Source organism: Lasioglossum baleicum, chromosome 1, assembly GCF_051020765.1.
Source record: "Lasioglossum baleicum chromosome 1, iyLasBale1, whole genome shotgun sequence".
Taxonomy (NCBI): domain Eukaryota; kingdom Metazoa; phylum Arthropoda; class Insecta; order Hymenoptera; family Halictidae; genus Lasioglossum; species Lasioglossum baleicum.
Genome location: NC_134929.1, coordinates 15,856,351 through 15,868,784, shown reverse-complemented (window position 1 = coordinate 15,868,784; position 12,434 = coordinate 15,856,351). Strand labels below are relative to the sequence as shown.

Genomic DNA, 12,434 nt, shown 5'->3' with positions numbered 1-12,434 from the left:
TTATTGAGAATTTTATTTTACTGAGGCTAAAATCGTCGAGCATGCGATTCAAATTCAAAACGTAACCACAGACGAGATATATATAGGAATAAACCTGACACCCAATGTACATACAAACAGTACATACAAATCAGTTTATGAAAATATTTCAAAAATAATTTCATACAACTTCTATTAACCATCACATTTTAAAAGAGAGACACAGGAGTAAAAATATAAGAGGATAACGGTTAGATTTATAATGTTGAACTGAATATTATCATAATTTTCATATATTTATATACAACTGTTTTATACAACTGCTTTTTCGAAGATCAATTACATGCTTTACAGGATTATTTAAAATTGTAATTTGAAAGAAATTTTAATTTCTTAAATTATACAAAGTTTTGTACCAGATCGTTATTTGTACATTAAGTTGACATGTTACTCAAACATGTAGGTCACTTTTAATACTTTCTACAATCCATTGTTTACTAAAACATACTATAAAACTTGTGTAAAGGACCGAAATAAACAATTCTGTATGAAATGTAAAATAACAATTATACAAATCTATAGTACCATACTATTTAGCTATTTTAGTGTTACAAATGTATCATATTCCACATAGAAATGTATACTGGATTGAAGTACAAGTGAAGAATTTGGACAACATAAGACATATTTATCATAAAAATAGGTATTGCTAATTGGGAATTAAACTCACGTGTTTGCACTTGATTATTTCATACTTAAATCTACATTCCCGTATGTTATAACATATTTATGTACATACGTGACGAAATATTAGTACGCATTGTTACTTTTCTATACACTTCTATACTGTCAGGACAAGGAGTATACATAGACATATACATTGAAAAACAAAATTAATAGTTAGCGTTCAGTAACATTCATGGTAATAAATATTGCCTTACTAAAGACTCTGATAAAGCAAACTTAAATTGTATTCACACAATGGCATTGTAACTAAATGTTGAATCTTACTCTATCAGTGAGAAATTGGTGTTTTATGTTCCCTTGTGTCTTGACATATGTAATTCCCTCGGTACATACTAAAAAATTGCACATACACAATTTTATTCATGTAAACTACATTCATTTTTTTCACAGCCTTGTGGTGAAAATATAATTTCAAAGATAATCTTAATACATTGTATTTCGCATATGTGTCGAATATGCTTCTGCAATAGAGCTACCTCATAAAAGGAAAACTGCATTGCGAAAAACTTCATAAACTTTTTTTTATCAATATATGTCAGAATATTACTCCAAAAATCCGACATTAAGGTTTCATCATTTTTGCAATACCTATATTCATCTGAGAATTTTTATGTACAATACATAACATATTGCTGCACTGTTTTCTTAATTGTACGTTTAGTTCTTTGTCAGTGTTATATAATAGCTTCGACCGAGTCTGTCTTTGTACCACAAAACTCACGCATATCATGTTCCTCTTGAGCATCACCAAAAGCATTGTCATTATTACTGTTAATGCTTTCATTTTTTGAGTCTTCGCTGAACCTTACACTGTCAAGCTTTAAATTTATTGAACTATCTGTTTTTGATAATTCGCTAACATCCGAATCATCCAACCCCAATGTTACCTCTATCGAAGAGTCGTGTTTAGATTCTTGACTAGGATACGAATCGTCAACATCCCTTATAGATTTACTTTCGGAATATGTTTTAGAAGTTATATCGTAAATGGACTGTGACGAAAGCGACTCTTTAATTTTAGACAATGTCCCCCCCTTTGTATCCTCTGATTTACTTAACCTTGTTACTAATTCTGCCCATGGATCCTCCAAAAAAGATTTCATATCTATGTATCTTGATATGTCAATCTCTTTGCGCGCATCGTTTTGGAAACCCTAAACATGAAAAAATATGTTGCATACACGCTACAGAAACGATACACACTATGATAATTGAAAATTACCTTTTTCTGACCATGAAACTGTTTGCCAGAGTGCTTGTAAGGAGAGTACGAATTATTGTAATTTGATTTTGAGGTTGCATGATAATTGTTCCTGTAATGGTTAAATCCACCGCTACCTGAGTTACGATGATTACGACCACCTCCAGAACCATGCCAATTACCACTGTATCTTTTTCGATCTGACACTGGTGTACTAATATTCAAGGGAATAAAGTCGTTTCCCGTATGCATTTGTACCTCATTCGGCGACAAATTCTGATAACTGTCTTCTGTACCATAGTTATAATCTGTCCTATTTTTATGATCGTGTAACTTCCAATTGTAACATTGCTTCCCCCTGCTGCTACTTGGCGTACTTAAAGGAGACTTTTTCATTTTCAAAATCTTGTTTACACTAATACTTTTTCACAGATTCTACCAATATTTACAAGCAATGTTGCCTATAAAACAAAATACTAGTATGACGCCATACTATATTTATCTTATGCTGACCAATCGATATCTCGAAATGGTATAACGTCCCTTTTTGTATATATATATATATATATCGATATATATCAATACCTTGAATCGATATAAGTTTACATATCGTTTGAATTTAATATTTCAGAATTTCAATCATAAAACGTTGAATAATTACGTGTTTCTGTCTTCGTTAACGGATTTCAATTAAAAAGTTATATATTAAAACCAATCTAAGGTTTTATTGAACTGTAGGCTGTGACCATAGACTTATTTATAGAGATAGACTGCGCGGCCTGTATGAAGCGCTGAAGCCGGGACTGGTCAGAGAGTGAGAGAGGGAGGGCAATAGCAAGAGAGTCACGCTCTCTCTTTCTAATTGACGAGTTGGTGGGGAGAGATTCGCCCAATAAAAGTGGGGAGTGCGTAGTGAAGTGAGAGTTGACTGGCTCGCTTCGCCCCCACCAACTATCGGTGTGCGAATGAGATAGCATAACCCCGCGCCGCCATTGTTGGCTTCAACTTGATCAGTAGTTGATCCAAGTTGATCGTAGTCATGATCGTAGTGTATCGAAACTGGTCCGCTGCTGGTGACTGCTGTTCCGCGACGACACAGGTGGCGTTTTAGAGCGAGTGTCGTACCGCGCATGTGTAATGGCGCTGCGGCTGGAAGTAGCGAGATTATCGCAGATGCAGCGAACGTCTCGTCTAGTGTGGGTAGTAGAGTGTACATCGTGCTTTGGTCGCGCACGTTTGCGAGAGTTTCTGTCCACAATGAACGGCTTAGTACCTGTTGCACGGCCCGGCGCGGACCGGTTTGAGTCGTTTTCTTATCGACATTTGTCGTAATAGAAAAGCGGTCTGTTTTTTCGGCGAGAATGAACTGTCGCGAGTGTCGCGATCGTCATTGTTGACGTTTCTACTCGGTGTGACAGTGGTGGGCCGCTACCGCCTGCCGTCGTGCATCCACGATTTTCTCGCGCTGAGACAGCGCAGGATACGTACGCGACCAGTGAAACAATGGGGATCGTGCAAAGTCGTGCCGGCGAGAGCGATGGCGGTGTGCGCGAGGTGTTCATCGGTAGTGTCAAGGGCGGCGCGCCTCATCAATCCTGTCAACCTAGCCTTGGCATGGGAAGTTTGGGTGGACCACACGCACGGAGTGGCAGCGTCCGTAGCGCGCCAAGGCAACCGATGCCCGACGCTGTCGAGCTCGAAAGGCGCTTCACCAAAGTGCTCGTGAGTTTTCCACATTTTATACTCCCCTAATCATCCCATAAATCCCCTAACGCGCGCATCCGGCGTGTCTCACGGATTAGACGCGCGGATACCTTCTTTACACTCTCGTGCCTCTCACGTACATCCACACAGAATCCGGGAAACTGTCACTACAGTTTCTTCACTACACTTCTCGTACAATACGTTCAAAAACTTGCCTCAAACGATTGTATACGCACAGCTACTGTGACAGTAAGTGTACAATCCTTTTAAACAAGTTTATTTATTGTGTATTTACTGCCACACGAATTACACAACTAAATAGAAACAATAATCAATGACAATTTAATATCTATGTAGTCTGCGAACGTCAAACATGTCGAGAATATGTATAAATGTTTACTTTCACGTAGTATGTATGTAGTATGTTCTGAGAATGATCAAACGCAGTGACGTTTAGGACATTTTAGTAGATTATCGTTTCTTTTCAAGGTTATGTGTTTCTGTAAAGATTTGACAATCTTCTAATAAACCGATGTGTCTATGATCGTTTGTGTTTTGTTCCACGGTGAAGTGCTCTCTCGATTCATTGAAAATGCGCCGGATGTCCGTACACTATATTTCAGAGAAATATACATTGATGCGCGCATACAAACGACGCGACGTTTACAAAGCTATCTTTTAAAACGCTAGGCAGGCCCCATTTACGCTGATGTGCGTGAACGCAAACGGTAATAGGATATTAATTGAATCGCTTTGATCGACCGTAAATCTGGTGCCACACAAATTATCGAATACATATTGCGTTAAGAGGATACTGAAATTCGTCTCGTCTCGTCGATGCAACCGTATTTAACAGAGATAATCTCCATGAAAACAGCAATGTAAACTAAATATTTTCAATTAGTATCGCACGGGGAGACATCGTTTACATTAAAAGAGTGAAAACAATGTTCTAATTAATGTATACATAGTCGAATACTTTGGAAACTATTACAACGAAAAAGAAATTAATAATAAGTAATTTAGTAAGGAAAGCTGCAGTTGTTTCAATAGTACAATATTGAAAACACTACTTTCCTGTTCATTTAGTTAGTTAGCTGAACGTTCATTCATTTCCTATTAATTTTTATGTGACAGTTACATAATTATTATTATATTATTATATAATGTTCCTCTGGGTCTAACATTTTTCAAGATATTTGATAGCATGCAGCTTTCTCTTTCAACTTTGAAGAATGTTTTCAATTGTTCGATGCGAATGGCAGCAAAAATAATGCACATTAAATAGTTTTGTAAGAAGTTTTTACCAAATCGATAATTTATCGTATCAATGTACTACATCAAATTCGGAACTATCCACTGCAGCACACTTGCCGAGCGCCTTGCTCAATCATGCAAGAAGGGCTGACGAAAAACATGACACTGTCTTATTTTATCTTGTAATTTTGGCGTGTAAGTAACACGCCGATCGGTGTTAACACGTGTGGCCTGTAACTTATATGTAGCCGCTAATATTTGAACTCGAGTGAACTCGTGATACTTTAGGGCTCGCCGTCCCTGTATGTATCGGTATCCATCTGCATATCGTGATTCAAGTTTAATGGAAAATCTGAAGCAATCAGATGCAATTTATTTTGTTTGCATTATCGATAATCATATGCAAATCAAATTCAAGTTTGTTTCATATATGTACATGAGAAAATTTTATGCACACCTAGTACTTATTACTTATCGATTGCTATGTGGTTATATTTAAGGTAAAATTTTGTCATCTTTGATATTACGTATTATTGAAAAATTATTATACAACAGTAATTTTAGAAAATATAATTCAATTGTGCAAAATGGTTAGGATGATGTAATTTTGTATGAAGGTGGTTTTTTACAGCAGCGTTTATAGCATTAGTAATATTGTTCGAAAGACAAAATGTTCCTTTAACACTAAGTTTACGGAGCTCTAGAAATAACTACTTCACAGTATTTTATAAACGTAACAAGAATGTGTCTGTCCAAATTTTTGACCATTTTTCCAATAATATATACCCAAAATAAAGTGAATAAATAAAAGTATTTCTAATTGGCAATTGTAGTATGAAAATGAAATTTAAAAAATTGTACAGATAAAAAGGAACTATGTATGTATACAGAATTTTATCGGATTCAATTGATTAATCCTGTAGCGTTAAAATTAAAAGCTTCAAATAAGAATTAGATTAATAATTATGAATATCTACCTTTTTTTTGTCGTATACGTACACAAGATCGTAATTTTTATATTTATCAATAACATTATTAGCATGGATGTATGAGTAGTGTAATGTAATGTAAGAGTAGTGTGATTAAATCAATTACATTTTAAATTTAAACATTTTCCCGCATATTAGAATTTTGAAATACTAAGTTTAGTAAAATGGCAGTTAAAAAGATATCAGTAATCATGATGATGTTTCACAAATATCATTTGTGAATTTTAAACTCGTATTACCGATTTTTAAAAATATTTTTCTTCTTTTAGCATGTTAGAAAAAAAGAAGGAAAAATTACGAAATTAGAAGTGGTTTTGCTCGAGCGATAATAGGGTATGCATTAGGTACACGCAGAAGATCTAAAAATGTCAAGTGAATTGATCATCTACTTGGTTTCGAGAAAAATGCGTTTATTATTCAACTATGAATTATATGACATGCGGGTTGTATTCTTCAAACGTCTTTACTTACACACATATTCCACGATACTTATACTTAAATAAATTGAAAAAAAATCGATGTTTGTGGAAATGAAAACCAAGAACACTTTCTCAAGGATGCTAATTTTTTTCGTTTTGTTTTACAAGTGTTGTGTGTGTTCGTCATACGTGCCACCGACCGCATAGGGGTCAATTTTTTTCCGTCGACATAAAATGTCGAAAGGTCAAAAGCGAGAATCCATGCAGTGGCAGAGAGAAAGAGGGAAAGAGAGGGAACTATAAAAAGGAGAAAGAGTAGAAATGCACGCCCACGTAGAGTCAGCTCTCACCAAATAAGATTCGATTGCGCATCGAGAGACGACCATCGTGACAACTACGAACATATCATAAACAAAGAGAACCCTTGACGGTTCGCATTAACTCGCAATCCTTCGATAAATCTCTTTCGCTCCAAGTCTCTGTCCCTCTAACGGAAGATCATCTCCATCTATGAAGTCTTTGTGTTGACGATTTTGAGTGCACTGTACTGTTCCGAGGCATGTGTTTAATCAGAAGATTTCAAGAAATGGACATATTGTCGATTCAATAGAAAAAGATCACTAAACTGCGGATTTGTATGCAAAATAAAAATTTCAAGATACTGGAATAAAATAAATAATCGCTTCTTCATCTAATAATTTTAATGAGTTGATGTTAATATATTGACGCTTTTGAATTCTTTGAATTCTTTCACCGTTTTATATTTCACCTACTCATTTTTGTCATGAATAAAACCCGCAGTTTAACAATCACTTACAACAATTTTTTAATTAAAAATGAAACGTTTTAGGAAAGTGTATATCATTATTTCTATTGATACAGATTCTTTTAAATTTATCATTTTCATTCTCAAAAATATAAATGATGTTAATAAATAATAAATTATCATTACGAGCACATAGAAATGACAATTCATTTTTAGGTAATCTAATATATTGATTTTTAATTGTATTTCTAGCCCTGTCATTTTAAAATAGTGAAGAATCTAATACTGTAACACAGTTACGCGAGTTTGTAATTTTTGTACACGTTTGACCTAAAGGTGCGGCTAACTGTTGTTGCGTTACATCGGAGTCTCGATAGCAACTCTGGTTCATCGTTGTAGCAGCATCGTTGTAAATTACGTTGCACACACACATACTATGATCAATATTAAAATTATTTGTTATCATATTTAGTTGCTCGGGTTTTTCGTGACAATAATGGTAAAAGTTGCCAAATTTTGTTAGAGAACTTCGGTATTGGTAAACATGAAATGAGATCAAACTGGTCTCGTTAAAATTTGTAAATAACAAAATACAGAAATATTTGTTAGTTTCTAATCTGTTACAGGGATATAAATCTTATTATGAGTCGATACAAACCTCAAACAAAATATTTTAGAACTTAACATGAACCGAAATTCAACGTTTATTCTTCTATTTTTGATAGATTAGTACGTACAATTTTTATAGAAATGCAATTTATTATTAGAAAGTATGAAAATGGAGATTTTCCATTCACATATTTACTATATGTAGTTAGCAATAATTGTACATCTTTTGAATGTTCCTTGACTAATTTTTTTAACCTGCAATACTTTCTTCTTAGAAAATATTTAGTCGATCGTCAATGTGCAATTTTCATTTTTTAATTGAATTACTAAGTTTTTGTGTGATTGAAGTACTAATTACTTGTTCGTACTAATTCTTATTACTTATTACAATTATAATTCTTACATATATACTAATTCTAACACTTACACGAAAAGAGTATAGTCGAGAAAAGTTACGTACTGTGCTTGTCTGTTGCGTGTTTGAAATGCAATTTATCATTATCTGTAATATCTTCAGTCTTTATCATTATTGCATAAGTAAAAGATAAAGTTATTTAACATCTTTATCTCCTTCAATGCTGAAACGAGTCGCCAGATGAAGGGAGGGAGCACGAATTAAGGGAAACAGTTACCCCCCCTGTGCCAGTACCGGACACGTGCACGACAGAGACGAAACGCGTCACGTGACCAGGCCGCGGCGGAAGCGTGGGGTATAGCGTCGAAGAAGGGGAAGGTAGAGTGGGGACACAAGTCTAAATCTGGCGACTTTGATGCTGAAGATAAAAAACTACGTTTTCCTCTACTTAAAATGGTTAAACCTAAAAAGTGCATGAATTGCAATCTTTATTTTATTTGACATCTCAGTCTTGTGATAATGTCGTAAAAATAACACTAAGATTTATTTTATGATCAGTTTTCTCATAATTAATATTTTGTACTTGTTGTTGCACCCGATCCTTTAATTTAATGTGGAATATTTCATCAATAAAAACATTCTACACATAAGAAAAATATTATTAGTGATATTATCAGTAATCAATAGACCGTGGATCTCTCTTTATGCAAAATAAAAGTTCTTCGCATCCATTACGAGAAACAGAAAACAAACAGAAATTCTTTTTCTCTTATTCAATTACATTTATTTATAGTTGCAACAATATTGAAGTGATGAACGACTGCAAAGTATTTTAATAAATTTTATAACATTTCAATTCAGTATCTCGTAACGATTCTTAAAATATCATGGTACAATTTAAGGTCCTTCAAAAATTAATATTCTAACTTATTTGGATTGCCAATAATTTCTTTTAGCGTCATGCCTTTTGCTCTTTGATAATTTTGATTAGTCAAAAATCATGTCTACGTTCTTAAAATCTTTTCACTGTTCCAAATTTCATTTAGTCATTTTTATTAATTTTTATTATTCATAAAATCCGCTGTCTAGCGATAAAGAAACGACATCGTCTACAGTCTGCATTAGCCATCACGGGATAGTTTGGCAGCATAGGCATAGACAATCGTAAGATTTTGATTCATTATAAATGCTTGCTGATGAGTCATCAGTAGTTAGTCGTGCATCGTGTAGAAACTGTGGTTTGACTCACGAGAATCGTTCTCCAGGGCCGCGCGAGTTTTTCTCTGTGTGCTTGTGTCTCTCGCTCTAGAAACAGAAACCCAATATACTCCGACATTCTATTCTTCTTGGGCCCACATCACGATTAGAAGGTTTATTCGCTTTAAACTATTTGCAAATTGTGTTTACTGATCCATTTGATACGAGGCAGTGCAATTTCGCAATGTAAATATTGACTTACAATTAGTATCTTGTGGTTATAATTACACCAAATTTTGATTGACACTAAATAATACCTTTTATTAGACCAGAATCATTGATAAATCATGTGTGCAAGACGAATAATAACATACAATTATTATACCAATTTTTATGTGTAAATTAAAAATTCTCATTTTGAGAAGCTCTAAACAAAAGAATGGAGATGAAGAATGAAGGATATTTTATCTGAACTTTGTGTTTATTTACTGTAATAATCTCTCATTTTTGAAAGTATTTATTATCTTTTTTTTTATCGATACCTATGTAACAAAAAGCTAATATTATTGTGCTTACGATTTAATTACTTTATTGTGTAATACATATGCTTATGCAGAAAATTATTTTGGAACGCATGTACAGAAAATCATTTCGACTGAAACATCTCTTTTTGGATTAATGCGAAAATCTGTTATCGTATCTGTCCTCTTAAGTTAGATGTGAAATATAATATTAGATACCGTAAAATTTGATTATATACTTTTCAAAGAAACGTATAAATATGTTAACTGAATACTTTACGTAGTGTATACATAAATAGCAGGAAGAGAAGAATATTATAAATAAATCAGGAATGTATACTTTAATTATAACTTGTAAAAGTGGCATATTTGAATTTTTGTGCGATATTATGCTCGAGTCATTTCGGCAAACTCTGGTACCGTACTGTGAACAGATTCGAGACAGTAAAGTGAAAGGGAAATTAAGTGCCATAACGTACAAATTGCTCCATACTATTTTTGTAGCTATTTCTCATCTCGCTTGCAATCGAAACCGATGCGTACCTTTGGAGAGCATAGCAACTGTAAACTTTATTTTCATAACTATAACTGCATATTTCATGCATATCAATTTCAACAAACTTCTGAAGCTGTATTTGAGCAAACATAATTTTGTTGTTTCACATAGAAATTATTTTATTCAAATTATTGAAAAATAATATAATATTTAAAACTAATATCGAAACCGATTGCTCTGTGTAATTGATAATTATAATAACGATTAATATTAATATTAATATTTAAAGATTAAAAAATAATTGTATAATAATAATTCATTGTCTTAGTGGTATATATTAATAGTGGTATAATAAATATTCTGATTTGTGATATATATATGAAATATGAAGTAGTAGAAAGATGACAAGAATTTTAGGGTATGGAATTATTATCATCAACTTATTAAAATTATTAAAGGAAGAAAAAAATATTTCTTTGGTTCCAGTACCTTGCAATTCATATATGTATATATAAGAACAAAGCATGGTGCATTTAAACAAATTGATATTACATAGATATACATAATATAATGTTAATACACCAAAACTCTCCCCACTTTTCGCTAGTACTTTAACATTATTATTATTATTATTATTACTTATATTAATTTTAAAAATTGTAGAATGTAATAAATTTACGAAATTATAACGTGGGGAAAGAACTAACACAAAATGATATATACATATAGTTACCGTTATTAGAAAAACATTTCATACAAGGACGCTAATAGTAATATTATAGAAGACTCTTACTGTTTTAACTTTCACCTGTTCATTTTTGTCATGAATGCATCAAATGTAATGATTTCACTTTCAGAATGAAAATGATAGGTGTGGTCGGGTTTGGGTTAGGATTAATTTAACGCCATTCGCGGCACATGTGAGCATAAGTAATGATTTTGATGGTCCTCCATAAATTGCTAGCTCCATTCCAGGACCTGTATTCGATTCTGCCGCATTCTTGAGGGATTGCCCGGACAAGCATAGACTCACCAGCTTACAGAAGAGATACATGGTTGCTTGCTTGATAGCATAAGCACGATCCTCCTCAAGGGTTCCCGCTGAACACGAGAATCTTCAACATTCTCACAACCAAAGCCAAACCGTTCCGCAGTCCGACGCCCACTCCTTTTCTATCCTTCTCCTCCCCACTTTCTAACGACACCGCATCTCCTCTCCTCCTCTCTCTGTCTCTCCCATTTCTACGTCCGTCTGGGACAATACGGCTGGACCGTTTCCAAACGAAATGGTCAACTGCTCGAACCAAGAATTTTTTTCCTATCGAGACATTGGACTCTTTGAGAACCTTGTGAAAATCGTATCCCATAGGATTCAATCGCTTCTTCGATCACCGCGCTAAACAGTTCTCGAGGATTTCTGTTTACGGGCCTATAATGCAGGGTTCACACAGGGCACAACTGCTCGCGAGATGTTCACGTACACTGCCGCTCAAAAGTATGTGGACACATCCTTAATTCTTACGACTACCTGAAAGAAGTTATCACATCTTTGGTAAATTTGATTACCTTGTATGTATTCCAGTTCGTACAGTGGTAGAGAACATATTTTAATAATAATTTATTAAATATCTCACCGCTAATGATAAAGAATATAATTATATCTTCTTTTCATCTACATATCCACCGCGTGCTTTTATGACCGCGTTTACTAGTCGTCGCATCCTGGCTATTAACTTTTTCATTATTTATTAATAAGGTTCCACTCAGATTCTGCGATGTCCCACAAATGTTTTTCCGATTTGGAACATCGTTTTCGGTCTTGTCTATCTATGCGATCCCATAGTTTTTCTTTTATCTCAGATATCTGAGATGAAAAATATTATTTTTCTTGGCTTAAGTACTATCATATTAGCCTGCGTACAAATTTTCAAATTTTTAGCTCGACTTGTATTTTTAATCCGGAGAGGGTTAATGAAAAAAGCCACAAACAAGTTGGTGAAAGTTCCATAAAAAATAATGGAAAATAAAGAAGTTTTGTATGTAATTGGATTAATAGGTGTCACACCGACTCCATATTATCGGATTACGCGGCATGTTTACACTTTACACTCGAGAGTCACCAGATTAAGACTTTTGTCTCCACTGTACCTTCACCTTCTACGACGCTATTCCTCACGCTTCCTGCAACCGCGAT

At 34.0% G+C, this 12,434-nt stretch overlaps 2 protein-coding genes across 6 annotated transcripts in view; one reads left to right on the top strand and one right to left on the bottom strand.

Annotated features, from left to right (window-relative positions):
- Window positions 1-311: 311 nt before the first annotated feature.
- On the bottom strand, window positions 312-2,501 carry LOC143207043 (uncharacterized). Of its 2 annotated transcripts, XM_076420062.1 has the most exons (3): window positions 2,065-2,241; window positions 1,949-1,981; window positions 312-1,880 (listed from the first exon to the last, which is right to left on the bottom strand). In XM_076420062.1, the coding sequence occupies exons 1-3, from the start codon at window positions 2,098-2,100 to the stop codon at window positions 1,401-1,403; spliced, it is 549 nt and encodes a 182-aa protein (XP_076276177.1). In that variant the 5' UTR covers window positions 2,101-2,241; the 3' UTR covers window positions 312-1,400. The 2 variants fall into 2 exon arrangements, with proteins under 2 accessions (XP_076276177.1, XP_076276167.1); XM_076420052.1 differs by having other exon boundaries at window positions 318-1,880; window positions 1,949-2,501.
- A 467-nt stretch (window positions 2,502-2,968) lies between these two features.
- The window catches only part of Frl (formin-like protein), a 74,676-nt gene continuing 65,210 nt past the window's right edge, over window positions 2,969-12,434 (top strand). The window contains exon 1 of one of the 4 annotated variants that reach the window (XM_076447790.1): window positions 2,969-3,649. In XM_076447790.1, coding sequence (XP_076303905.1) covers window positions 3,431-3,649 — 219 coding nt within the window. In that variant the 5' untranslated portion in view covers window positions 2,969-3,430. The remainder of the gene's footprint in view (window positions 3,650-12,434) is intronic. The other 3 variants (XM_076447805.1, XM_076447779.1, XM_076447797.1) reach the window with 3 other exon arrangements.

What these genes read in the sequence shown, in the direction of transcription:
- LOC143207043 (XM_076420052.1), bottom strand. Translation starts at nt 2,323, where the DNA reads ATGAAAAAGTCTCCTTTAAGTACGCCAAGTAGCAGCAGGGGGAAGCAA. An exon ending in AGTTTCATGGTCAGAAAAAG is followed by an intron (nt 1,881 to 1,948) that starts GTAATTTTCAAT and finishes TTTCATGTTTAG; the next exon opens with GGTTTCCAAAACGATGCGCG.